The sequence below is a fragment of the Dermacentor albipictus genome, chromosome 9 (assembly GCF_038994185.2).
Source record: "Dermacentor albipictus isolate Rhodes 1998 colony chromosome 9, USDA_Dalb.pri_finalv2, whole genome shotgun sequence".
In the NCBI taxonomy this organism is placed as follows: Eukaryota; Metazoa; Arthropoda; class Arachnida; order Ixodida; family Ixodidae; genus Dermacentor; species Dermacentor albipictus.
In genome coordinates, this window is record NC_091829.1 from 34,945,393 (window position 1) to 34,971,965 (window position 26,573).

Here is a 26,573-nt window from a genome sequence, read left to right on the forward strand (position 1 = left end):
TCTCTTTATATCCCTCTTAACCCTTCCCCCTGCGCAGGGTAGCCAACCGGAACTACCTCTGGTTAACCTCCCTGCCTTTCTCTACATTATTTTCTCTCTCTCTCTGGGCACGTCCTTGGTTAACCTCTCTACATTTCCCTCTTCGTTTCTCTCACTCTCTCTACCTAACTCCACTTCTTCGTCTTAATCTCTGTCGCAATATCGGCTGACCCAGCTTGCTGCCTAATCCACACCACTGTTCTCTTCTCACTTAACGTTATGATACGCTCCAATCCATCGCTGTAGCTCCTTCTCAAGCTTCTCGGTTATCCTCCGAGTTTCTGAACCATACGTTAATGCCGATAGGATGCAGTGACTGCATACATTTATTTTCAAGAATAACGGTAAGCCGCCGGACATGATTTGGGAATACCTGCTACGTGCGCTCCGACCCATTTTCTTTTTTTCTGCTAATTCTCTTCTCGTGATCCGACCCCCCCGCGACTGGTTGGCCTAAATTAATGTACTCCTGTATTACATGCCATTAAAATGCTGATAATTTTTTTAAGAAAAGGAAAGACAGGAAAGAGCCACACTGTAATTGAACGCAGACAAGAACTCAACATGGCAAAATTTTACATACTTTCACTGTGCAACAAGCGCCCATTCGAGTCGTTTTCCTTTCTTTTTGTTTTCTTCTTTTTTCGTTCTCTTTCTTCTTTTTTTGCTTGGTGCATGATACGCTACAGCGATACGTGGCATGTTAAGAGCTTTGCGGCTGCACGTCGCTTTCCACAAATTACTGGGTAGATGAATAGACGAAGCGGTGAGGATGATCACATCTCAATGGATATTCGGCCTTCCTATTGGTTAAGACGTCCTGGAGCTTACGATGTAAGAGGGGACTGAATTTTAAAAAAATGAATTCTCTGAACGTGTGCCATTGAGGCCACCCTAGGTGAAGTAAGCGAGGGGGGGGGGGGTGACATGACCTCTCCAGGAAGATGCCTTCTTTAACTTTGACGATTGACCTTTAACGTACAATTTGCGATGAGGAAGGCGAGGTAGAAAGCCGCACATTAAGCAACCTGACTGTCCTTACTAACTACCTGATCACTTGGCAGCAACAAGCAAAGCAACCTGCGTCAAATGCGTATGCCATGCGCAATAAAGTAGCGTAAGATTGCGGGAATCGAACCTGCGTCCTAGTGCTGAGCAGCCGAACGCCGTACCAGCTGAGCCATACCGCGACGGGTAACAAACGTAAGATGATCAGGAAATAAACGTATGAACAGGCGAGAACAGACAATAAGAAACACGCGAGCACCAGCTTGCACTACACAAATAACAAATCATTTGATAAAACACAGGGGGAATATCTTCTTTTAGATTGTATTGATCGAGCATCTATTTCCGTTCATTATATGTATTCCATCCACTGCTAGCCATAGCTCGTACGTGTCCGTGGAACATGCAAGCATTCACCGTGCCGCGTTAAAACGAACGGATGCATTTGTCCGCGAATCCGCCTTTCTTTCGTGACCGTTGCATTTCGAAAGCATGCAGGTGCGCCCTGCTGACTCGCTTCCGGCGCACTGCATGGCTTGCACTTTTGGGCGAGTGGATCTCTTCCTCTTGTCGCTCGTGCTCCCAGTCCTGTCGCTATCGTTCCGGCGATGGTCGCTGTGAGTGCGACGCCGTGTCGACGGCTTCCTCCTTACCCTCCAGGCGGCGGGTTGGCATGGTAACAGAGTACGTTGGTATTAGCGCATGCTTCCTTCCCGCTCCTGCGCTATACTCGGAAGCAGGTGGTGTGTGCCTTCAGTCCCGTCGTAGCTTTCGCCTTGGTGCAGTGTCGTTTGTTCTCTTCTTTTTCTTTTTGTTTGTTTGTTTGTACTACAGTAAGAAACATGTGAACACGTTCATTTCCTAGCATTACTTATGCGTGTTCGACGTCCGTTCTGCGTTCTCGTGTACCTTCGACGTGTCTGGATGATGATGATGATGAAAAACGTTTATTTTCTCTATTTTGCAGTGGTTTTTGCGGCATCAGATGGAGTCTTCCATCTTCTCTCCAGGGTCGGTTCCCCTAGTCCAGGGCTCCGCTGAGGGTAGCTGCCCTGCGTGCACGCCTTACTAGTCCTTGTTGGACTTTCAGGGTGTCGCTGGATAGCATCCTCTCCCACTGTTCCGCACTCGGGTTTTTTATTATGGCTAGCCCTTCTGTTTTCTGGCAAGCCCATGTGGTATGATATAGGGTTGGTTTGTCTCCACACCATGGGCACTTGCTCTCGTACTGCGTGGGGTAGATCTTGCTGAGCATGTTTAGGCACGGGAATGTTCCCGTTTGTAGCTGTCGCCATGCTACGGCGTCTTCTCTGTTTAGTTGTTTGTGAGGGGGTGGGTATTTTCGTCTGATGCCTCTGTAGTAATTGAGTATCTCTGAATAGCTTTGGGCTACCGGCTCGGGTTCCTCAGTGGGGTCGGGAATGTTGGATGCTCGGTTTGTTGCGTGCCCTCGAGCTATCCTATCGGCCTCCTGATTTCCCGTAATGTCGGTATGTCCCGGTACCCAAACTATCGTGTGTTTGGCCTGGTTGTTGACGGTTTTGCCACTTGAGCGGAGGATGCGGAGCGCGCTGTGGCTGATTCTGCCGTTTAGGTAGTTGCGGCATGCTGCTTGTGAATCTGTGAGTATGGTTAAGGACCTGTTGCATCGGTAGCCCTCCGCTGCCGCTAGAGCCACGGCTGCCTCTTCGGCCTCAACTACCGTACAGTTCCGAATTGATGCGCTGGTGATTTCTTTTAAGTCCGAGTTGATCACCGTTGCGACTTTGCTTTTCTTGTGGTTTTTGTCCTGAGTGTAGGTAGCGGCGTCTACGTACACTGTGTCATGTCTAGTTGCCAGTGTTCTTTGTACATACTCTGCCCTTGCTTGTCTTCGTGCCATGTGTAGGTTCGGGTCCATATTGCTGGGTATCGGTGCTACTTTGATGGTGTTTCTGTATTCGTCCGGTATCGTCTCCGTGCTTTGTGTCTCCTTTATGGTAGCTTCACCGCCGTATCTACTCAGGAGTCTTCTGCCCGTTGCCGATAGCCTTAGTCTTTGCATTTGCGCGATTATCTGCGCTTCTTGGAGCTCCTCGAGACTGTTGTGTAGCCCCAGGGCTAGGAGTTTGTCGGTCGATGTTGACTGCGGTAGGTGGAGCGCCGTCTTGAGGGCTTTCCTCAGGATTGCGTCCGCTTGTCTGGAGAGTTCTTCGGCGAGTCTGTGTCGTGTATTTGTCTCTGGAGGATAACACATTCGGCGCCTTCTTGTAGATCAGGAATCAGGACCGCCGCAACTAGAAGGTTCCGTCGTCCTTGGTTCACATCCATGCGGGGCTTAGGATATATTACCTGTAGACTGGCTAACTGTTAGTCTACCATACTTGGAGAATGGATGCGCAGGTAGAGGGGACTTGCAGTGAGGGATGGCGATGACGATTGGATAGAGTGATGATATGCCACTGTTTGAGCGCAGGGTCAAGTCGATTTCTTTAAGAGAGCAGGAGGGGGGGGGGGGGGGGGAGTGTCGAGCCGTAAGAGAAGCTTTTGTCTTGCCCTTGAGTTTATCTTATTGATCCCTCCGGTTGCTAATATTGATATTTCCGTAAGCGCGCTGTCCAATTAATTTGCTTATGGACGATTTGCTAGCCCCGAAAGAGCCCTGTTTGGCTACGTGTTGGGTGCCAAACAGGTTAGTTAGCTCAAACGGGGATGTGCTTCGAGGAGGTTTATTTGGGGCTTTATTTAAGACTTTCGAAACTGGTGCACGTTTTAGACTGTCCAGAGCCGACAGGCACCCGCATACCCAAAGCCTCCTTCAAACGAGGCACTCAGCGTCTGCTGAAAGGGCTTAAGTTTTTAATTTCGGCATTTGAAACTTCCTTTCTTCATACAACAGTATTTACATTGAAAACTAATTAGTTAACAACGGCGATGTTTGTTAGGGCCTCAAAGGCTCTTCGTCTCGTAGTTGATGACGTGGTATCGGCCTTGTAGTCTAATACACGCTAATGCCTCGGATATCCAACGTATCTTTTTTGCCACACGTCGAGTTTGATATCTCAGAATTCTGATTCTGAGCGTGGGAAATTTACCGAATATCCTATAGCAGCGCTCTTTATATGCGTTGTAGCGAGATCAATCGTAGATAGTGCAGCAAATGAACAATTATTAATTAAATATTTATATAATAATCAGGTTCTAAAATTAACATTACCTTGGTTTAGCTGCACAAGATTGACTCTCCGTCGCCAGAACTAAAGATGAACGAGCTACGCTAACTTTCCTTAATATGGAAGTGTGTTTGGGCATTACAGGGTCAACGCATAACGTATCCGACGGTGATGGAAAGGAACTAAAATAGGAAATGAATGCCAGGCAGGTTAACCAGAGTATACTGAGTACGCCGTACTGTGTTAAGGCGATAAAGTAGGCAATTTCAGACAAACCATCAAAACGGCTAATCCCGTTGCCACTCAGTGTAGGTCAATTTCTAAAGCGAACGGTTTAAAACCGACGTTTTGTTATAAAGGCACATTGTATTCTTTGATTTACTTTATTTTCATATTTATCGATTCGGTATGCGCCACTAGATGTGTGCCCGCTCTTGGCCTGTCCTTCTTTATGGGTGTACGCCGTTGCTCATGACACAGCGGAAACTTGATGTGAGCGAGTTGGTTTAGCATACTTGAAGAAAAGAGCGCTACGAAGACGCGGACTGAAAGGGGAACATGTACGACGGACAGGCGCCTGTCCGTCGTACATGCTCCTCTTTTAGTCCGCGTCTTCGTAGCGCTCTTATGTTCAAGTACACATGACACAGGAAGGACACAATCCTTAAATGTGGCTAGACATGTGTCGCACTCCTCCGTGCATTCACCTTCCGTCGCCGTTCTTCCCTCGGCAACTGTCAACGCGGCGCCTTCGTACGCGTGACGTCACTGGGTAGGTGTCTCGCACTGTGCACACGCCCGATTTCGTGTTTTCATTTCGGCGCGGTTTCTAAGCGGTGTAGTGCGTAAACGTAAAAAAGAAATGGATGATATCAAAGTTATGATCATTGGGATGTATAAACATGATCGTTGCATGAGGTCGCACGCTGCATGGGATGAAGGTATACAGAATTGTACGCACCACCGTGTTACTTGTACAGGACTTAGCCGCGTCACCAGAGCTTTGCTTCACATAGACTCCAACACGTGTGTTGAACCTCCGTCTTCTATTTTTATTTCTTTTTTTTCAATTCTCAAATATTTGTATCAAGAACCTGAGGCTCTAAATAAATAATCTACTTCGCACAATCGGTAAATTATAGCTTATTTTGACAAATGTCACACATCCCATTTAAATCAGCTTTACGGTTGCGTGATGGACACCGTTCCTTCCCTGCCTTTCGTGCGTGAATTTGAATAGGCAAATCATGACTTGGTGCGACCTAAAGCTTCTCCTAACGCTACAAACAGTCACAATTAATTTCTTTTTTTTCTTTTAATAAGATATAGCCGGCCTTTGGCCGGCTATAGCCGTCGCTCCACTCTAGCAGCCTGGAATACCGAAGTCAACACGTGCCGAACTGGTCGGTGAATAAATTAAACTCAGCGAGTGTATTGCAAGCCGCAGCGGCTAGAATCGCGGCGAAGGCCGCTTCTTTGCTTTCCCGCAATCGAATGACACTTCCGTAGTGACACTTCGCGTAATTAAAACGCAATAGGAATTGCTTGACTTCATGGGTGCCACGGGCCCGGAAGTCGAGCTATATTGCGCCCCCCCCCCCCCCGCGCATTTAATGGGTCCTTCAAACGCGCATGCCCACCTGCTACTCGGGAAGGTACCGTTACGTTGTCAAAACAGTCCCTTCACTGCAGAATTTTGTTTTCATCACTTTCTTTTTTCTTTTTGCAGAACTGGTGTTCATAGATCAACGGCCCCGCGAAGCTGAACTATTTTTTACTTTTCATTGTTATCGTCGTCGTTTTCTCACTTTTCTTGGTTCTTGTTTGTTTCATTTCTTCTTTGCTTCATTTCATTTGTTTGTTTGTTTGTTTGTTTGTTTGTTTGTTTGTTTGTTTGTTTGTTTGTTTGTTTGTTTGTTTGTTTGTTTGTTTGTTTGTTTGTTTGTTTGTTTGTTTCATCGCCCCCGGCGTGAAGACTCATTAGACCAAGGAGTCGAGGCGGAAGCGTTAATTTAGGAGCGAAAACACTTGCTTACGCCATTCTGGCTGAGCCACCGGTATTGGAATAAAAAGTCGCAATGTCCTATTGCTTTGCGGTTTGAGGCTGAGACCGTGCCAGCGAGTGAAAAAAAACTTCTTTGTTTATTTCGAACTCAACAAATAAATAAATAAATAAATAAATAAATAAATAAATAAATAAATAAATAAATAGAAACAGTGGCATTGTATCTGACTAGTGACATCTAATGTTACTGTTCCCTATGTTCACGTCTCATTTTACGTTTCAATTACGCTCGAACGTTGTTCTTGTTTTTTTCATTTGCTTCCTATGTAGTTAGTGTGCGCCCGCGCGCGTGTGTATGTGCGTGCGTGTGTGTGTGTGTGTGTGTGTGTGTGTGTGTGTGTGTGTGTGTGTGTGTGTGTGTGTGTGTGTGTGTGTGTGTGTGTGTGTGTGTGCGCGTGTGTGTCTATGTGGTTTCCAGTACATATCACTTGTATTTTATCACTATTTCTGCATTTATTGTGTAGTTGTACCAACACTTCTCTACATATTCTATTGAACCTTGCTTTGCATGTTCGATGGTTTTCTTGAATTTCTCATTTTCCTTGCCCGAACACTTATGTGCACACCGTAGCAAATGTTTTGTCATGCCCAATGCATTGCTAGTCGAATCAAGCGCGTGGACGATAAGTGCTCATAATTGTGTCCTTTACGAAAATCGATTTTAATTGCCCTTGAACCGCCTAATCAACTCCTATCGAGTATAAAAGAGCTCTATAAAAAGTCGCGCTCTATAGAATCACCCGTAATAAATTTCCGTAGAAAATCTAAATAGATTGTATATAGAAATATTCATTAACCGCAATACACGTTGAATGTAAAGTTCGTTGACGTCCTTCTAATGAGTTCCGAAGAGCGATTTTTTTCACGTTGTCACTGTAGATATACAGCCTAGATATCAGAGCCTGTCCTTTCTTGTCCCGTTTTTATTTATTTATTTATTTATTTATTTATTTATTTATTTATTTATTTATTTACTTTTCTCGCGCTGTTCGCCCGCAATACAACCTTGACAGCGATTATTCCGCCTACGCGATGCAAAACGCGGTAGCGGGCATTTGTATGAAATTTCTAATTTACCGAGAGTGAGACCGAGCGCGCTCATTTTGGCTGACAACGTTAGGAGGAGGAGGGGACATGAGTTTGTTCGTTGTAACTAAATCGTTATTTGGCACGTGTTCGTTATATCCGATATGACGCAGTCCCATCGCCCGCGTACAAATTCCGCATACGCTGCGCGGTCTTCGTTCGTCGTAACGCGACACTTTTTTCTAAGCGGGACAGCTACAAGCAAGGTAGTAGTACGTATGTCGTACGGCCAAGCTTTCACGCCAAATCTATTTATTTATTTGTTTATTTACTTATTTATCTATTTATTTATTTATTTATTTATTTATTTATTTATTTATTTATTTATTTCTGCTGAGCGGAATACAAAAAAAAATATTTCCTGCGCTTACATTCAGGTGCACGTTGGAGACCAGATGGCCAAAATTAGTACCAAGCCCTGCAGTACGGTGCATATCTCATATGTCATGTGTCAACTTAAAGGCAGTCATTCAGTCTTTTAATCAATCAATCAATCGATTAATCAACCTATCGACCAGTGAATCTTCTTTACATAGGTTCCTCGCTCGCTGGTGTGCACGCCTACGATTGTCTACGGAAGCATCGACAAAAGCGCTGGCGCAAAAGGCTACTCCATGTCGAAGTCAGCTCAGTGTAATGCGTTCCTTTGTCTAAGCCTTCTTCGTAGGCGTTGTCACTTGAGTGCTAATGGACGCACTGTATACGCGAGAGTGTCGCAACGACCGCGCCGGCTAAAGAGATACGCGCTCTATAAGCTGCAGGTGCGAACGGGATCGCCGATGACGTCACTTGTAGGAAAGAGAAGTTGCGACTGTTTCCAACCGCGTACAATGCGAACGCAGGGGCTCGTGACGTCGCTTCGCCTGGTCGCATTTCGCGACGCGCTTTCGACGAACCGTTACGACAGCGGCGTGCGGCACAAGGCGTTGGTTGTTGCGTAACAAATCGCGCGTGCGAGCGTGGATAGGCCGATACGTCAATGCTCGGTGCGCAAGAGTGACAGTGACTTTTGAGAATAACCAATCGTGAGCCACTTTCCATGTTTGTGGTCTCAACCTTGCCAGCGCTAGCAGCGTGACGAAGGGACTCGGCCGATCGGAAGCGTCACCACTGCGCCGTTTTCGGGCGCTGTCAGTGCAAACTGTGGCGTGGCGATGCAGGAGTATGGGACTGACAACGTCACCAGCTGCGTTCGTTTTGTCAGTATTAGAGAGTATTAGAGTTTTAGAGAGACATGGTATTAGAGAGACAGAGATACTGTCCAGAGTATTAGAGAGTTTTAGTTTAGGGGGTGCCAGCGGCTTGCGTGCGCAAGAACTAGGGGCGACGGCACTGCGCATGCGCGGAACGCGGACGTCTGCGTTCTGCGCAGTACCGTGGCCCCTAGTTCTTGCGTACGCAAGCCGCTTGCGTCCTCTAAACTAAAGCTCTCCAGTGTCAAAGAGCGAAAGACTTCTTGAAGGATTAAAACGTATACAAGAGCAACTTCGTGCGCTACCACAAAAGACTTGGCCATTCATTTTCAGGTAGGAGCTGTTTCGCATCCTAGCGCTGCTTCTCGGAGAGGTCGATCTGTACAGCGAGCGGTGACGTTTAGCAGTATTTGCTCATAGCCACCAATCGTGTTACCGAGTAAAACTGTACTCGGAGGAGTAGAGTCATTCTATACCTTTGCTCCATCTGATCACCTTACTCATCACTTTTAACAGCGTGACACGCGCTTATTCCAACTGTGTGCCTCCGTGACATATTTACTTCGGACAAGCTAAAATAAGACGCCCGGGCGCAGCAATTGTTGGCATGCCTTTTGCAAGGCTGCAGATCCGCCTGCGGCCTCGCACCATTCTTCTTCTCATCAATAGACGTCGGTTGTCAGCAGCTCTTCGGAGCCGGGTGTTTCGAATAACAAAGCAGGTTCGAGAGGCGCCCGACTACGTCATCGTCGAGCCATTGTCTGGCGAGTAGCTGGTCCGCGGTGATTGCCCGTCTACTTAACGGCCGCGCCTGACGGAGAACGAGACGAGAAACAGCAAAAAACGTAAACAAAACAAGCAATACAGATTCTCTACAGCGAACGCATGCTGAATTCTGAGCCCCGCTAATCCTTCGCATCGGACGGCTCCGACAGCTCAGACGTGCGTTTGGCGCGCTCTCTGGCGCTCATAAACCGAAAGCACGAAGTTAAAAGTAAAACCGAAGACGTGGGGCGACGCGCCTATGTCTGCAGAGAGCCCAATTCAAACAACGGAAGATTATGCCGCCGCCGCCACGATGTGTGTTACAGCGCAGTCTTTGACCTCGTCGGATCGAACAAGCTGGCTTTTTTTTTTTACTTGAGTGCCAATTATACTGCATGTCTGGCTCCAGCGATAAAAAAAAAATCCGTCCCCTGAGCATTCATCGCGAGAAACCCTTCGGCTAGATATAAAAAAAAGCTTGTCAGGACGTAATAATTTGACGTGCAAGGGCGTATCTGTAGACCTGGTTATTTCGTGCCGGTATCACACCAAAAGGCACGCGCTGCAGGCAAAGAAAGAAAAAAGTATTTCGTCAGCGGTTGAAGGCGCCTCCACGCATCACGTGATATAAATAAAGATTATTGGAATATAGCCCCATGATTGCACTATATAGCCGACAGCGAAATTTGTGCAACACGTACAAAGCTATGAAAATTCCCGATGTCGTTTAGAACATTTTATGAGCATAGTTTGCGTATGGGGAATGGTTTTCTTTTTATTCTTTCTTTCGCGCTATGTGTGTGTATCTGTTTTTTACCTATCAAATTACTTATATATCTGCTTATAGATATCTATTCATTTTTAGAGTTACGTGTCTATAAAATGGCAGAGGTGAAGGACAGCAGAGGGAACGCAAGAAATAGAAAAGCAGCTGCTTCAGCAAGAGCCTATATACACATGTAGTTAACTTCTATGTAAATATCTATCTATCTATCTATCTATCTATCTATCTATCTATCTATCTATCTATCTATCTATCTATCTATCTATCTATCTATCTATCTATCTATCTATCTATCTATCTATCTATCTATCTAGTGGCGAAAGTGGAGGGGGACCTGGAAAAAAGCAACCAGCTTCCTCACAAAGAAACCTGACAGCTATCTTTCTTCTAAAGAGAGAGAGAGGCAAAGGAAAGACATGGAGGTTAACCAGAGATTATTTCCGGTTGGCTACCCTGTACCGGGGGAGGGGAAAAGGGATGCGATAGGTAGTAGAACAAGAATGCGAAAAGGAAAGAAAAAGAAACACACACACACACAATGCAGGACTATTTCCTGGTGCGGGTGCAGCGAAACGTTTGCGAGTGGCCTCGTTTCAACCCGCAAAGAGCAGCCATCCCAGCCACGCTAGACCAACTGTACAAGCGCCCACCCAAGGAAGACAACGTTCTCGGAGACTATCCTACACCAATATCAGAGCGATCCACTATGAAGGCACTGCTGGGTTATTTAAAAGACACCGAACTTTGTGAAAAATTGTGGCTGTACACTGTGTGACGTAGAATGTATTAGCGGGGCGTTGACACTGCGTAACACTGTCGGTCTTCTACACTATCTATCCAAGCACCTGCCTGCTCTCTCCCCGTCAATCTGTACGTCTATGATTTATCTAGCTATCACTTTTTCTAGTTATTTATCGACATGTACAAAATGCGGAGAGTGTGGGCAAACGGAAACAAAGCAAAGGAACTGCTATTTCAGCAAGTACGTACAATAACTTTTCAAGACCTCAGGACAGCTTGGGCGATGATCCGATAAGGCCGCATGCAAAGTTTCTCCAGCAGTGTCAACTCAAAGGCGCAAGAACTTGCGGGTATCAGGTGAAATGTTTACTGAATGCGAAGGATCGCTCTCTCTCTCTCTCTCTCTCTCTCTCTCTCGCTCTCTCTCAGGAGAGCGTGTTGTTCGGTGTCCCTCCACACTTCTTGCTGCGCACGCACTGTTTATTTGAGTGCAACGCGACATCCGCCCCGTTTCCGCTGCTAAAGCCCGTCGTCTCAACTTTCCCGAACGACGATCAGCTGCCGAAGGCGAAAGGGCGGGAAGGGGGAGGGGGGGGGGTGGGCGAGGCATGCTCGTAGCGCGCATGCGCGCGCATTCTTTGCTCCTCACTCATCACTTGCGTGCTAAGCAAGTTACGGCGTTAAGTGACACCGGGGGAATGCACGGTGGCACGAAAAAAAAAATTGTTTGCGTTTCGCAGCAGTAGCTCTTGCGCGTGCTTTGTGCGATGTGGGTGTGTCAGTCTGCGCGGGACGTGAAACCAAGACGCGTCATTTGTGACAACAATAAAATCAAATAATTGTAAAATACCTGAAGCAATTGAGAAAGCACTGTGAAGATTCAGAAAAACTATGCAATGAGGTAACCATCTTCGGGTCATTCCGCGATATGTGGCAAAAGGAGAAAAAAAAAGGCCCGGAAGGGGGGGGGGGGGGGGGGGTATAATTCTAAGATTATAGACATTAACGTTCGCTTATATTATAAAGCTCTAAATCTTTGGAACTCTTTCTTTCTTTCAACGGCCACTTTTAGTTCAATGGCTGTACGATACCATGGCCTCGATTCCTGGCAGCTTCACGATGAGGGGTGCAATTCAATAACATCTGTGTCCCCACATATCAGTCCATTAGATAAACCAAGGCGTTGCAATACAACTGGAGAGTTACCCGCAACGGCGTCTTTCGTATATCGGGCGCTGCTTCGGGAAATCTATCTATCTATCTATCTATCTATCTATCTATCTATCTATCTATCTATCTATCTATCTATCTATCTATCTATCTATATATATATATATATATATATATATATATATATATATATATATATATATATATGAATAAACGAAGGAGCACACTTACGAAAATTGCACTTTTAATGTTTTAACGTTTCGACCGTGGCACGGCCTTTGTCAGATTACACCTGGTGTACTCACCTGTGTGGTGTACACCATACACCAGGTGTATTAGAAAGGTGAATACACCAGGTGTATTCTGACAAAGGCCGTGCCACGGTTGAAACGTTAAAACATTAAAAATGCAATTTTCGTAAGTGTGCTCCTTCGTTTATTCAACTACCTACGCACCGGACCACAGAACTTTTCCTTTAATTATATATATATATATATATATATATATATATATATATATATATACGCGTGTGTGTGTGTGTGTGTGTGTGTGTGTGTGTGTGTGTAATCTCTATAGTCAGAGATAAGATAGAGTTTTGATGGTCGTATTATTCACTGATATGTATTCTTATAATTGTTTGTTATTATTAAGTTTACGTCCCCTCATACGCGGGTTCGCATTCTACGCAGGCTTTTGCGGTACCCTAATCTTTAGAAACGGGCACCCTCCCTGGCCGCGTTTTCGATAAAGGGCAATAATTCGACAAATTTCTCGCATGACTACACAGCGCCTATTCTACGCAGGCCACCCCATAGCTTTTCTACTCAAAGTGCTTTGTTTTTCGATATCCCAGAATTTAAATAAAGACAACAAACGACGTTAACTATACGGTCTCAGCTAAAAGGAAGTGCTCGCCAATTTTCCCTTTTATTCGACGCTTGGAGCTCAATTATTTTGTGGCAGCAAGAACTCGCTGCTGCTGGCGGTGCTTCTTCCTGCGTGTACGATGAAAATTACCATGAAATGCCGCATACAGGTAAGACGCTTTCTTTGAGGTTATGACACGTCAAAATTTGCTTTACTGTAGTCTAATGTGGTTACGAAAGCTCTTGAAGGTATACGGTCCAGTGTAGCATACGAAAAAATATTTTTAAAAACGCATCTCGAGCCTTAAAGAAAGAATAGCTATAACACGCAGTTCAAGCCTCCGAAAGCCACTAAGAAAAAGTTCATCGGGCCCCGGTGATTTCTCCGACCTTCAACTTATTTACGCCACAACAGCAGCATGATCTGAAGACACCACCATTTTCTCAAGAATGTAAGTGCATAGCCTTATGTTGCAACGGCCCATACCCATTCCGCGGTATAGCTCAAGAATCATGTAGCACGAAATAATAGGTTGGAATATATAAAATGAAAAAAAAAATTATAACCAGTAGGTTTAGAATAAGATGAAACAGACTTTCGAGAACGCATATTGCTGGAAAGTGAAGGGCTATCTCAGAACATCAATAACGCAAATCAAACTAAATTTCGCGATACAAAAGAAGTTATGATCAGAATTTAGCGATTAAATTGCATCGAGCGTGAAGCAAAGTCCTTCACTGCAGGAAAAGCTTTCCCGTTGCTGCGCCAGAAAAGTCTGCTCACCAAAGGATAGCAAATCCGGAGCAATATATTATAATTCAAAGACGTCGAGTTGTGTTTCCATGATTCTTTTTCGTAAGACAAAAACAGCTGACAAGAGATCAAGATTTCATAGAGAACTCATCTAAGATGGCTATCCAATCATGCGAACAGCGGAAACTTGTCACGCATGAGGCGACCACTGCAGCCAGGCTCCTTTCCCTCGCTTCCGTCTATAGACACGCTGCGCCTTCTGGCGGCGCCGCTTGGAAGTCCGCGCATATCCATTTCCACGTATCGAATGGCGCATATACCCGAGTTGGCGTCGAATACGTTCATTGAATAGCGGGGCATACACGGTGACGCATACCTAGTGGCACACACCCACGCAAACAGCCCACATTCTACTGCCCTACCTGCGGGATCTGCCCGTAATTTCGTTGTGATAGCTGAATCGCTAGATAGCCGGAAATAAAACTAGACAGAGTGTTCAAAGAGTGATATAAGAATTCTTTATGGTCTCATCACAATTATTCCTTTGCAATACGCGTAACTCCGCTTCGTCCGTTGAAGTCCGCCTGTGGTTGCCTTCGAAATACTTGCGCAGACGCCCCGACTCTTACAACTTGCGTGGCGCACAATAGCCAGCAAAAATTTCCAAGCGCGAAATCCGCGCAATCGCTCTATTTCTATATATATATATATATATATATATATATATATATATATATATATATATATATATATATATATATATATATATACTTAGAAAGCCAGCGCATTGGTCAGCGAAACACTGTCACCTAATAAGCAGGCAGACCAACACATGCATCCAACAAAAGCTTTGCGAAATGGATTGTTACACATACCATAACGCAGTTTACGCTCCGCAGAACGTTTTGGAGCAAAATTATTACGTGCCTGCCCGTCAAATCAGCAAGACGCCCAAAAACCCCCACCACGCGAACGCGGGTGGCACTGTCTCCGGGATTGGCCCACTCTTCCTCCACTTACCTCTGCGATCAGCCCACTATATCATTGCACGATATTCAGGACCGATCCTCCTTGCTCGGCAAGAAGCCGACCAAGCTAACGAGCCTAACCGCACGTGAAAACAGGCATATACACCTTCGCTCTAAAATTACGAGGACACCTAAGCACTTACGAGTTGTGAAAGCGAAACCATTAATGTCCAATTGAACGCCGCTGAGCGGTCCTTCGGGTTATGGGCTCCTCGCGGGCACGCGTGCATGTTTTGATTTAGTTTTACTGAGGCGTATAGTTACAACGCAGGCGAGAGCTTGCGCAATGAAATGAAAGCGCGGATAACACAGGCCTGCGACAGCGAGAGTGACGTGGCGTCGCGGCAATACCCTCTCCCCTCACGTGACACATTGTACGCTACTGCAGCAGCAGGTGTGCCCTTTCCCCCGCTCTGCTCCGTCGAGGCGCGCACGTGACGGTGGCGTCGCAGCCTGTGGGAATTTGCCTGCCGTTTCGCTGCTACAGAGCACAGACACCGGCTTTTTCACTCAATGGATCATTTGACGCTCACTCGTGAATAAAAAAAAAATTCACTCCCGAAGGCCTTGAGGGCCCAAGAACTGGCGGAGCGTCACCACGTTCCCGTCCCGACTTGGGCGTCGCCTACGGTTTCTGCCGGAGGAGTTCCCCGCGTGGGATCTCGAACGGATTGAAACTCCTCAGGACTTCAATAAAGTTCTTGACTGACTGAATGACTCCCGAAGGAATCCTGGCAGTCCAGAGGGCTCGCGAGAGGGCCGTCAGGTTTCACCTGATGGTCCCCAAGTGGGTCTAGCCAGGTGACGTGGAGTTTGCTTACGTCTATAGTGGACCAAATAAAGTTGTTTCACTCACTCACTCACTCCCGAAGGCGTATATTTGTTGCACTGAGGATGTTTATACTTTATGTCAGAAGTCATTTGCAGCACTACGTATGCTGCAGTACTATTTAGTCAGTAAGAAATCCGTATGCTCCTCGAGGTGTGTTCATCCGCGCCCCGTCGTCTGCCCTCAGCGACCAGAAATTCGCGGTACACGACGTGCTTGCGCAAACATCATAACATGTCACGTACCGCTGTAACGTACGATGTACTAAGCAAAAAAGAAAAAAAAACGCTCGCTAGTCCCACCACTTATCAGACATTTATGCCAGGAACTACATCCCCGCTGCGCAGGGATATCACCTGCGTACGCCTCGTACCTGCGGCAGCACTGCAAACGACTTGCCAGATGGAGTACAGTTGCCGGATGTTGTTTCACTGCGGTATTTCCGTATAGATAAGAGCGCCTGCCACCGCCGCATCTGTAGGTGTAGCGCTGATGGGGTTACGTACAGGCCGAATCATTATGAGTGCTCTCCCGTGCATGAGCCATCCGTTAGCGCAGCAGCAGCAGAAGGCAAGCCACGGTTGGCAAATTCCATCAGGGTTAGCCTAGCAAGCTTCGGGTTTTTTTTGCTTTTTAACGCGATAGCGTTAAGGAGCTCGTGTCGCAGAAAAGCCGGTGTCGTCGGCGTCGGCGGCGTTGACCGTGAGCGATAAATCACGGCAGGCGCTTCATAAATAAAAAGCAATTTCCAAGATTGGCCCGGTGGGAATCGAACCCAGGTCTCCGGAGTGTGAGACGGAGACGCTACCACTCAGCCACGAGTTCGATGCTTCCAAGCGGTGCAAACGCGCCTCTAGTGAATGCGGTGTTGCCTTCGAAACGAGCCGTGGAAAGTTATACTGCGGTGTATATCGGTAATTATGAACATGTAACGTACAGAAGTCACAATTACACGAGTTGCGAAGTGCGTTTCCGCTGCATTTCTTCTGCGCTTTCCGCACACGCAGAGCCATCTTGCGGCAAACACAGAAGACCCCCTCCTCTCAATGTACGGCGCTGCCCCGACAGGAGGCGCGCCGCGCGCGCATTGGGACCGCTGCCAGGCGCGTCGCGGGACTCCCTCTCCCCTGACGACGCTTCGCCGTGCTCCCGCTTTAGATTACTATCTATCTCTCTGCCCGTGCCGATCACGACGTTTGGCTGATACGACGTTTGGCCCCTCCGAGACACCGAGTTCTTTGGTTCGTTTCTTTCGCTCAGGCGCACGTTTCGTTGCCGCGGCGAACGCTGCGTTGCTCGACGCTCACCGCGTGATAGGTGGGCGCTAAGTCCGATGCGGGGCGCATCGTAAGTGATCGCTGTGCCGTAGCGCATTGTCTTATACCCCTTGGCGGGTCGACGGGAACGCTGTCGCGTCCCACTCTTGAAGGCGAAGCTTAAGCGTCCTCCAATTTTTTTTTAAGACAGTTGCAATGGTTGAAGCGGTTGGCTCTCTTCTGCGCGTTGCATGCTGATCATTCACGTTCAATCCCTAGTGGTGGTTGGCAAAGTTTCTTTTTTTTTTTTTGTTCGCCAGATTGTGAGGGGAAAGTTGCGCGCGACGAGGTGTGGCCTGACAAGGATGGCGGCTTAAGCACCAGGACAGACGGACAAGGTGAACCATGCTTGCAACTGCTGCCTCAGTAACACCCACCAAGCAGTGGTCCGAGGTATATACAGTAAAATTTTTTCTTGCCTTTGTATAGAATACAAGTTAAGCAGAGGTGTTAGAAAGACAAATACCAATCGTATTATATGGGAAGCGATAAACAATAGCCATAGCTATTATTCAGCATCCATTTCAATGCGGCTATACAAACTGCGGAAGAGTATAATTACCCCGTGCTTTGTAAGATGCTATGTTTGTCTGTAGTACCATCGATCCCTCGTTTTGTGTAACTTGGAGCTATAGAAGCAGTTATTTGCTTGAAGCACGTGCAGTATAACTATTGTTTCATTTAATCGGCGTACATTTCACTGGAATCGTGTCTCCAGTTACTGTATACTTAGAGCACGCCCTTTATAGGTAGACGTGGCGAGGCATAATGCCCCTAACCTGAACACACTGAACCGCGAAAACTGCTGGAATTCTCGTTATTCCTTCTTTTTCTTTCTTCAAGGGCCCCTGTCGGAGCATTACGCAAGAGTTATCAATTATTATACAGAATAAAACTGATTAAAAAGAAGTTATACTGTTTTCTAACACGGGAAAAATATCTGAGAAGCAAAGAAGTTGACGCAAGGTATTACATGACCATTACGATGGTAACCACGCTTCTTGCCTTTATTTTGGGGGCTGGTAAGAAAAGCGTGTTTGCGACATCTGAAACGCAGGGACCGGTATCAAAGCATCCCGAACAGTTTTACCGTAAGAAGAGGCTAACATGAACCGATTTTCTTATTTTAAAAAAATGAAAATACCAATGCCGCGAAAGAACATCTATTTTCTCTAAACGCCACAGGAAACTAGCTAAACTTGTCAGAATAACCACTAAACTGGCATCACTGTCTGAGTCCATCTACGGAAGTTCAGGGCTGGATCGGTCTTTGCAAAAACTTACATCGCCTGTGCCCGCAGTCCTGCGCGCAGCTGAAAAGTTCGCGAACATTCAAAGTTGTCTCAAGGCATAACGTGGGAATGTAATTACATACAAGCACGCAAGCCGGCTTCACGAGGTTACTGCAACGATGGCGAATTATGAACTCTGTTGTCCGTGAGCCATCGTTCATATGTATCTAGTCTTCGGCTTGGTCAATTAGCAACTTCGTATCCCCGAGCGCATCTTCGCGGGCCGCCCTTGTCCAAGGGCACGTTCAAGGTTAGACGGCGGGCACTGGCTGCACGCGCGTGGGGCTGTAGAACTTGGGACGTCGGACAATGTGTTCATGTGGTTGACCCCAGGTACAAGTGATGGCTGCTGTAAGGGACGCCCCACATCCGAAATCTGTGGAGAGAGACTTTCTCCTCCCGAGAAAGAATGGGAGGAAAATAAGCACACACACGGGGGAGTGAGTACACCCGCGTCAAGCTGGAGAGAGAAAGAGAGAGAGAGAGAGAAATAGAAGAGAGAAAAGGCAGGGAGGTTAATCGGACGCATGTCCGGTTTGCTACCCTGCACTGGGGTAAGGGGTATATGGATGAAAAGAGGGGGGGGGGAGATAGGGAGGGCAGTGTAGATTTTCGAACGATGTGGGCGATTTTCTTCCTTTCTTTCTTTTTCTCTTTCTTTTTTCTTTCTTTCTTTGAAAGCGTCTTTATTACGCTATTTTGCGGACATTTGCTTCCGGGGCTCTTCTTTCTCCTCCAAAGCCTACGAGCCATGCAGTTCTCGAACGAAGCAGGAGGCTTTTAGCTATCACTTTGATGTGCCGAGTGGCAACCCCCTCGAACTCTTCCAGCAGAAAAGAACACGTTTTCTTTATGTCTTATGTGGCCAACGAAAAGATATTGTTTTTACTCGTAAAATTCATGGGGAAAGTTTTCACCTACCTCCCAACGCATATATATGCGCAGTCTTACGGTACCCGCAGGCTAGGCAGATGAAAAAAAAAGAATTAATAGAGGACGTGTCCGCCTGTGAATTCGACCGTATGCTGCAACTCGCCAAGTTTGCGTCCTATCTTTTTTTTTTTTTAATTTCTCGGCATAGCGCAAAGACTTTACACAGAGTGGGGGCACGCTGCAAGAACAGCGTCTAGTATAGCCTAAGAAAACTGTTCTAAAGCGACCTTTTATAATAAGTTTTTTTTTTTTTACCGTAAAGCGGCGCCCTGGTAGTTAACATAATACGCGCTATTTCTGGAGGTGAACAAGCGGTATCCATGCATATTTAATTAATACATGCCATCACACGTGTGGGCCCTGGGGGCAAACATTGGTCCAACACAAGGGAGAAATTGTGAGACGGCCTTCAGCAATGTTCTTGTGTAGCTCCTTCCCAGGCGACAGATTTTTTTTATGCAAGTTATGAACATAGTAGTGCATGGTGAAGACTAGTTGAAGTTTCGTGATTTCTTTTGTTTGCGCCTTGTTCCATACCATCTAAATCTGGCGCGTTGAAAAGTAATGTTTATTAAATGTAATACTGTTAAAATAACTAAGTTATAACAAAACTAGTGCAACTTCATTGTTTTTATTCAGCATAGAGGTCTAAGCAGCGTGAACGTTATTGCAGTGTTCATTATCTCGTATTACACATTACATACATTATGTTACATTATATACGTTTGTATACTGCATAGTGTTGCAAAAACGCTATGCCTACCCCACCCCCTGTAGGTAATCTGTAGACGCAAAGCTTGTCGACGGCTTCCACCACACTCCCAATACTGACAGGCTGTTGGCGTTGCGATACACATAGCACCGCACGTACGTACGTTTGTATGTACTGAGAGAAGACGGTAAATCTAATGCTTAACGTTCAACGCGTCTTCACCTCTTGCAAAGACAGCGTTGAACGCTCCTTCCACTTGAGACACGTCCATAAAGGTCCTTTATGTTTCGCGTTGACCTATACAGACACCATCTGTGACTTACGTAAACCAAGCACCACTACGCAAGTGCTTCCTCTCCGAACTCCTTTGCGCTGACACCAGACCTGTTCTTTGTGCTTTCCCTCTCGGCGTCTGAGCTTTGCGAGAGAGCCTCCGCTACGTCCGCTCGGTGAGAAACAGACATCAGACCCTGAGAAAAACGTAAGGAAGGTATTTCCGAATGCCATGTAATTTGGGTGAACTTTACTGCGATAGCATTATCGTATTCGGTTAATCCACGTCTATGGTTGCGCTGGGTCTCGTGTCACCTCGAGTTGTTTAATCGCGTTGAAACCATTTCGAGGAGAGAGAGAGAATAACCTTATTTAATTGGGGAAAGGGCGATAGAGGATTAGGAGCTTGATGGGTGGCGCCCCAAGTCCAGGGCTCCACTCGCTTCTGTCGCTAGCCGAATGTGACCAAGAAGAGCCCTCTGCACCTTCGGGGAGACACATCGTATATGATATCACGATAGGCGCACAATATCGCCACCCTTGCCTACACAGTCTTCAGGATCAGCCCAGTTTTCGTTACACCATCTCTCAACCGACCCAATGGAGTTGGGTTGGTCCAAAGAAAAAAAGTGGACTAAAGAACAAAAAATAAGCTGTTTCAGTAAGTTAATCCTTCCACGATACCGCAAAAGACATTGTTACCGCGATAAGATGTTCGATTACCAAGGAAAGACGCCAGAACGAAAGACAGGTTGCGGCGCCGCCTCGAAATTCCCGCACCAGATAGCCGTGACGTCACAGATTTCGACTGCGTCTGCTTCCTCGGGCTTCGTCAAATTTTTATCGGTATAAATTATTTCCATGCCATTCTAAATGAACCAAAGACTAAGCTTAGAAAGTAGCAGGAAGTTTTACGGAATCACAACAAGCCGAAAGGCGAAAAAGTTACCTCGTCGTCCGTGACGTCGCACTGACGTGCTGAAAAATTGAAAAATTAACTTGAAAAATTAAACTATGACCACCGTGTTTTCTTCCAATAATCATCCTATTACCGCGAAATCAACGAAACTAGAGTTCTTCGAGAATACGCGTCAATTTATATCTGATTGATGGTTTATATTGAGTGTCCATTTAACAAAGGTTATCTGAAGCAAAAGCTTCAAGGCATACGGTAACTCGCTCACAACCTCGAGCACACTACGCATTGCGGCTGAGTGCGATCGCGCTCGATCGCGCTCGACCGCGCTCCTGGTTGACTGACGTTAGCCATGGCTTTCACTACAGCGCCACGTTATCTTGAAATGGGTCATAGGGGTGGCACACCTATATGGTGACAAGTCGAGCCTGATAACGTGTTCTGCTTGCAGGCACCCACAGCCGTGTTTCGTCGTTATGGCTCTCGTTATTGCGAACCGCTCGAATGGGCAGCACCTTTTTGGGTGATCAACGTTTCATCGCTGTAGTTGCACCTTGTTGATATGGAAGCTCACGTGTCGTATATTTCAGACAAATCGAAAATTAGCAAAGTCCGTGTTCACACATTTTCGTGTAGTGCTCGTGTATATTAACCAGGTTAGGAGAGCTCACAGGAAGATCGACATGTGAAGTGACTGACGGCGACTAAACAAGGAAATCATCAGCGTTGAGCTAACATTTCCACACGGTGACTTATCTTCGACAAAAAGCGTGGGGAAGGCGGGAGATAGAATTTCAAGACGGCAAGCAAAACGAGAACAAGGTGAAAGCGGGAGCTAACGTTTCGACAAGAACGGTTCAACGTTTCAAGAAGCGAACAATAACGAGCACTTACCGGGACACTGGCATTCATAGCGCATTTAACCACTGTGCGGCCATCGATGCGACAGACGGTCTCAGTTGTAGAAATCGAATGTCAACGCTCGAAGCGGCGCGCTTCATCTAACGACCACACAAGCATCGATAGCTGCACGATCCGTTTAGCGTACTTAGTACACTAAAACATCAAAACGTCACTTTCAGCCATCAGACTTCAATAGACAGCGCTGGCTTCACTGTCAGGCACATCCGTGTTCGCTTTCCGTTGCGTTTTGCGGGAGCCTGTGTGAGCCGAGATAAGGGTTGGGAAAATACGCTGGAAACGCATGCGCGCCTAGTTTCTGTCTCTTTAAAGTCCCTTGAATGTCTGAACGGGTGGCCCCTGTACTCCTCATAATGTCGCACTTCGAGAGAAAAGTGATATTTAATACAAAGTGTATATGTGTGTGTTTTTTTTTTTGGGGGGGGGGGTAAATTGATTTAGATTACGGAACGCGGTCCGCTTAAACTTCGACCACGTGGCGTTCCTTGTAACGTTCTCGCATTAAGCAACTCGGAGTAATACCGTGGCCGAACAATCGAGCCCACGACCTGATGCTCAACACCAGACGACTTAACAGCGGCCGAACCACCACGGCGAGTGGGGTAGTTTCCCCACGAAAAAAAAAAAGTGGCACGTAAGCTTGATTGCAATCTTTCAGTGGTACACAAGCTGCGTAATTATGCTTTTCCCTTTCTTCTTCAGCCATTCGTTAAAACTGGCCCTACTAGTGCACCTGGCGGTCCACGGTGCACGAGCTCCTCTTTCTCGCACACTGAGGTTCCTTCCGCTGTTCCTCGACAACGATGACATCATCCGCAAGCGACCGACGATGGCAAGCCGGGTCACTGGCTTCGTACTTTGCTTTAGTACTTCGTACTAATGCGAAGTCGTATCGAAATGAAGTTGCTCACGAGCACGAAGTGAACTAAGTTGCTAATAACGCCACAATATCCAGGGAAAAAAGCAAAAAAATAATCAGAACTCTTCTCAGCTATAATTACAGGGCATATACGTTTATCAGATATCGTCGCAGCGGTTTGCTGAGCACGCAACGGCAGGCTACGTAAACCTGAAATGAGAATACCAATATAATGCGAGTCTCGTATACACGTGTTATAAGCAGTGCCTCGTGAACGCGTGGGCGTTAAAGAACCCCGTGTCGGAGAACATGCAGTGTCGGTGTCGGCGGCGTTGTCCGTGAGCGAAAATGTCAGTATATATTTAGGCATTTGTATATTCCGCGCCTTGCTGTATGACGTGCGGTATATGCGAGTTATATTGCCACACCGTTCTATCACTACAGTTGCTCGTACCTTGTCTTACGTTCTTGACAAAGTTATTCGTCGGAAAATTGAGAATCACAGCCCACAAACAAATGTCACGTGACAAAACACCGACAGCGCATGCCTTTTATGTTAAATCTTCTCGGAGTTGGATAATAAAACTCCGAAACAATTAGAGAAGCCTGAAAATTGTGTAATTTTCCTGGCGCGGCTGCGCACGACCTCCGGGATCGGCACAGCCTGCACGCAAGAGGCCGCGTTTCTACCAGAAAGCTCGCCTTCGTGCATAACGTTCGCCGCCAGCGTTTCCCTGTAAAGATTACGGTTACATAAGCCGCAGTTACCGGGAAAAGTAACAAGCAGTCAATGATCTTCGAATGCTATTGCGTTCCACCCTTAAAGGCGAAGCTTAAGCGTTCTCTTTTTTATTATGCTAGCGTTCGTTGATTTAATGTTCCGAACATGCCGTGTCACCGCTGGGAATTCGAGCACTTTTTTTTTTCAGATGCAAAATCGTACTTCTGGGACAGGGCACGCAGTATCGAAGTGTAGAACACATTTAAAGTATTGCACTTTTCTTTTTGTTATGCAGTATTACCGCGAAAAAAAAAAGAAGGAGTGCTAAGATTCACGTTAACACGTCTCGTGCTGTTTACTGCGCATATAAATGATCACGGCCCAAAGTCATGTTCGTGCTGCATTCTCGAAGGGGCGGAATGGCACATACAGAAAACAAAGCAAGAAAGATAGTGATGTGTGCTGGGTGAATACGTGAATGCTATAAAATGGTGTCTTTCATAGCTTGACTGTAGGACATGTGATTGGGATGTGAAACCCCGTCAGTGATCGTGACAGTTTCATAGCCCAGAAAGTGCTCGCGAATTACAAAATTTAGATATTACGTATCAACATAATAATTATTAATAAAGAGGAGAAAAGCACGTGTTCAAGAAGACTGGGACTGACAAGCGAAGTGTGAAAACCGCAGACAAACCTAGACAAACCTAACTGCGTACATATTTCGTTCGCAGACTTAAGTGTTAAACCAGGATACAATTCCGATTTATGTTCTTTTCGCTGTTCACATATTCTGTAAACCTTTTTGCGGCGAAGTTACGCGCAGTTATCAGTGCTCTGCGAGATCGAGTTCTTGCTCGCTGTAATTTCTCAACAACGCTGTAAGTGTGCTTGAGTACGCGCGCACTTGTAACACGTTGAGTGTCGATCCGTACGCCGGAAACGAAATACGGAAGTATCGGCTCACCTCGAGACAGGAAGGGTAAAGTAGCCCTCAGGTGACGTCACTCGCTGTCCTCTCTGGACACAGTTCGCGGGCACAGTCCAACCTGAGGACGTTTAGAGCGCTGCCACCGATTCCATCGACGACACACGACAAAGTCTGGCGCGCTTTTGCCGCTACCAGACGATTTCCACCACGGCGACACAATCGCGACGCCCTCCCCCACAGCCCAACTTCAAGCTCCGTGCATGTGTCGCCCTCTGCCGTCCACGCGCTCGTGAGATGTACCCCCCCAAACACTGGCTCTGAGATTGTAGCGCTAGCAATCTCAGAGGCAGTGCTTTGTTGCATTAGCGTGAATGTTTTGGGGGTTCGTCACGGCAGTTTTCTTCTCGCTGACAAAGGATTTACAGACATACGAGGCGCAAGGGGGAAAAGTTTTAGGACCTGTAGATTCGCTGTCGAAAAAGTCAGGTGTCCTGGTTCGCAATATTGAAGATAGCGCAGTTACAGTTCTGATTGATTGATTGATTGATTGATTGATTGATTGATTGATTGATTGATTGATTGATTGATTGATTGATTGATTGATTGATTGATTGATTGATTGATTGATTGATTGATTGATTGATTGATTGATATGTGCAGATTCCAGCCGCATGGATTGAAGGAGAAAGCAAATGCAAGCGCAGCTGTGCTGATTGAAGCACAGAGCTCTTCGGCGGCAGTCAGAGCCTACAAACTTGGCCGTGGTCCGTGAAACGTACGTTATACCGGAGCATCTTCTATAGAGAGAGAGAGCAAATGATAAATGAAAGGTAGGGAGGTTAACCAGGACTGAGCCCGGTTGGCTACCCTACACTGGGGAAAGGGAAATGGGGACGGAAAGATTAAAGAAAGAAGAGAAAGTCCATCGGGGATAACGTTCAGTCACTCAGTCCGGATTACAGACGCTCACTCAATCCTGTATCTTTCAAATATCGCAGCAGCGCTTTTGTGGCCTTTTGTAGCTGCGATATACGAGGCCATGGTCCCAAGATCTTGTTCAAGGTGAACGGTTTGCTATCTAACTTGTTGAGAGCTGTGCAGAGATCTTGTCTTTCATTTTCAAATGATGGGCAGCAGCACAGTAGATGGTCGATAGTTTCTTCGACACCGCAGGCATTGCACTCGGCGCTATCTGCCATGCCAATCAAAAACGTATATGCATTCGTGAATGCGACGCCCAAGCGTAAGCGACACAACATTGTTTCCTCATTACGCGGAAGCCCTGGTAACAGCCGCAGTTGCATAGATGGATCGAGGGAATGCAATCGATGTTGAGTGAAATCAGGTGTGTGCCACTTCTCCAATGTCATACGGTGCGCTAGCTTGCCTAAGTGTTGGGCTGCGTCAGTACGCGATAAAGGTATAGAAACAAGGGTTGCTCCTTCGTGTGCTTTCTTAGCAGCGTCGTCAGCGAGGTCGTTGCCGCAGATACCGCAATGGCCAGGCAGCCACTGAAACACGACGTCGTGCCCTTTAGCAATCATGTGATGGTGAAGTTCTCGTATCTCCGATACGAGTTGTTCACAGGACCCGCGACGAAGAGATGACAGAAGACATTGTAAGGCCGCCTTTGAGTCACAGAATATTGCCCACCGATTAGCCGGTTGGTTGCTAATATAATCAATGGCACCTCGGAGGGCAACAAGCTCCGAACCGGTCGATGTTGTCATGTGAGAAATCTGGTATCGAATGCTTAGTGATCGTGATGGTATAACCACTGCCCCGGTGGAGCTGGTCTGGGTGGAAGAGACATCCGTATATATGTGGACTCGGTCAAAGTAGGAAGTGTGCAAACAATCCAGAGCTGCTTGCTTCAAGGCCAAGGTAGATAGGTCGGTCTTCTTTCTTATTCCTGGAACCGTAAGACGCACTTGAGGTTGTTTTAAACACCACAAAGCTGAGGTTGAACGTGCTGATGGTGTAAACCCCGATGGTAGGGAGGCACGGTACTTGCTGACCTCGTTGGAGAAGGATGCCTGTGGTCGTCGTTCTGGCAGACAGGCAAGAAAGCTTGATTGAATCCGTGAAATATGACGAACATGGGCCCTGAGCGAGTCGGTGCTGATGTAAGTCGTGATCGGATGGTCTTGAGCCATTATAATGGTTCCTGCTGTTGAAGCGCTCCGCGGAAGGCCTAGGCAAACACGTAGTGCCTGTGC

The 26,573-nt window shown here is 46.7% G+C and overlaps 1 protein-coding gene across 5 annotated transcripts in view; it reads right to left on the reverse strand.

The window, feature by feature from the left end:
- Positions 1–24,554, reverse strand: part of LOC135906515 (QRFP-like peptide receptor) — a 100,092-nt gene extending 75,538 nt beyond the window's left edge. The window contains exon 1 of one of the 5 annotated variants that reach the window (XM_065437947.2): positions 24,391–24,554. Coding sequence is in view for 1 of the 5 variants with exons in the window: in XM_065437943.2 (XP_065294015.1) it covers positions 21,817–21,834 (18 nt within the window). In the remaining 4 variants the exon portion in view is untranslated. Of the gene's footprint in view, positions 1–11,082; positions 11,191–20,056; positions 20,186–21,816; positions 21,958–24,390 lie in introns of those variants that run through there. The other 4 variants (XM_065437944.2, XM_065437943.2, XM_065437946.2 and 1 more) reach the window with 4 other exon arrangements.
- Positions 24,555–26,573: the final 2,019 nt, after the last annotated feature.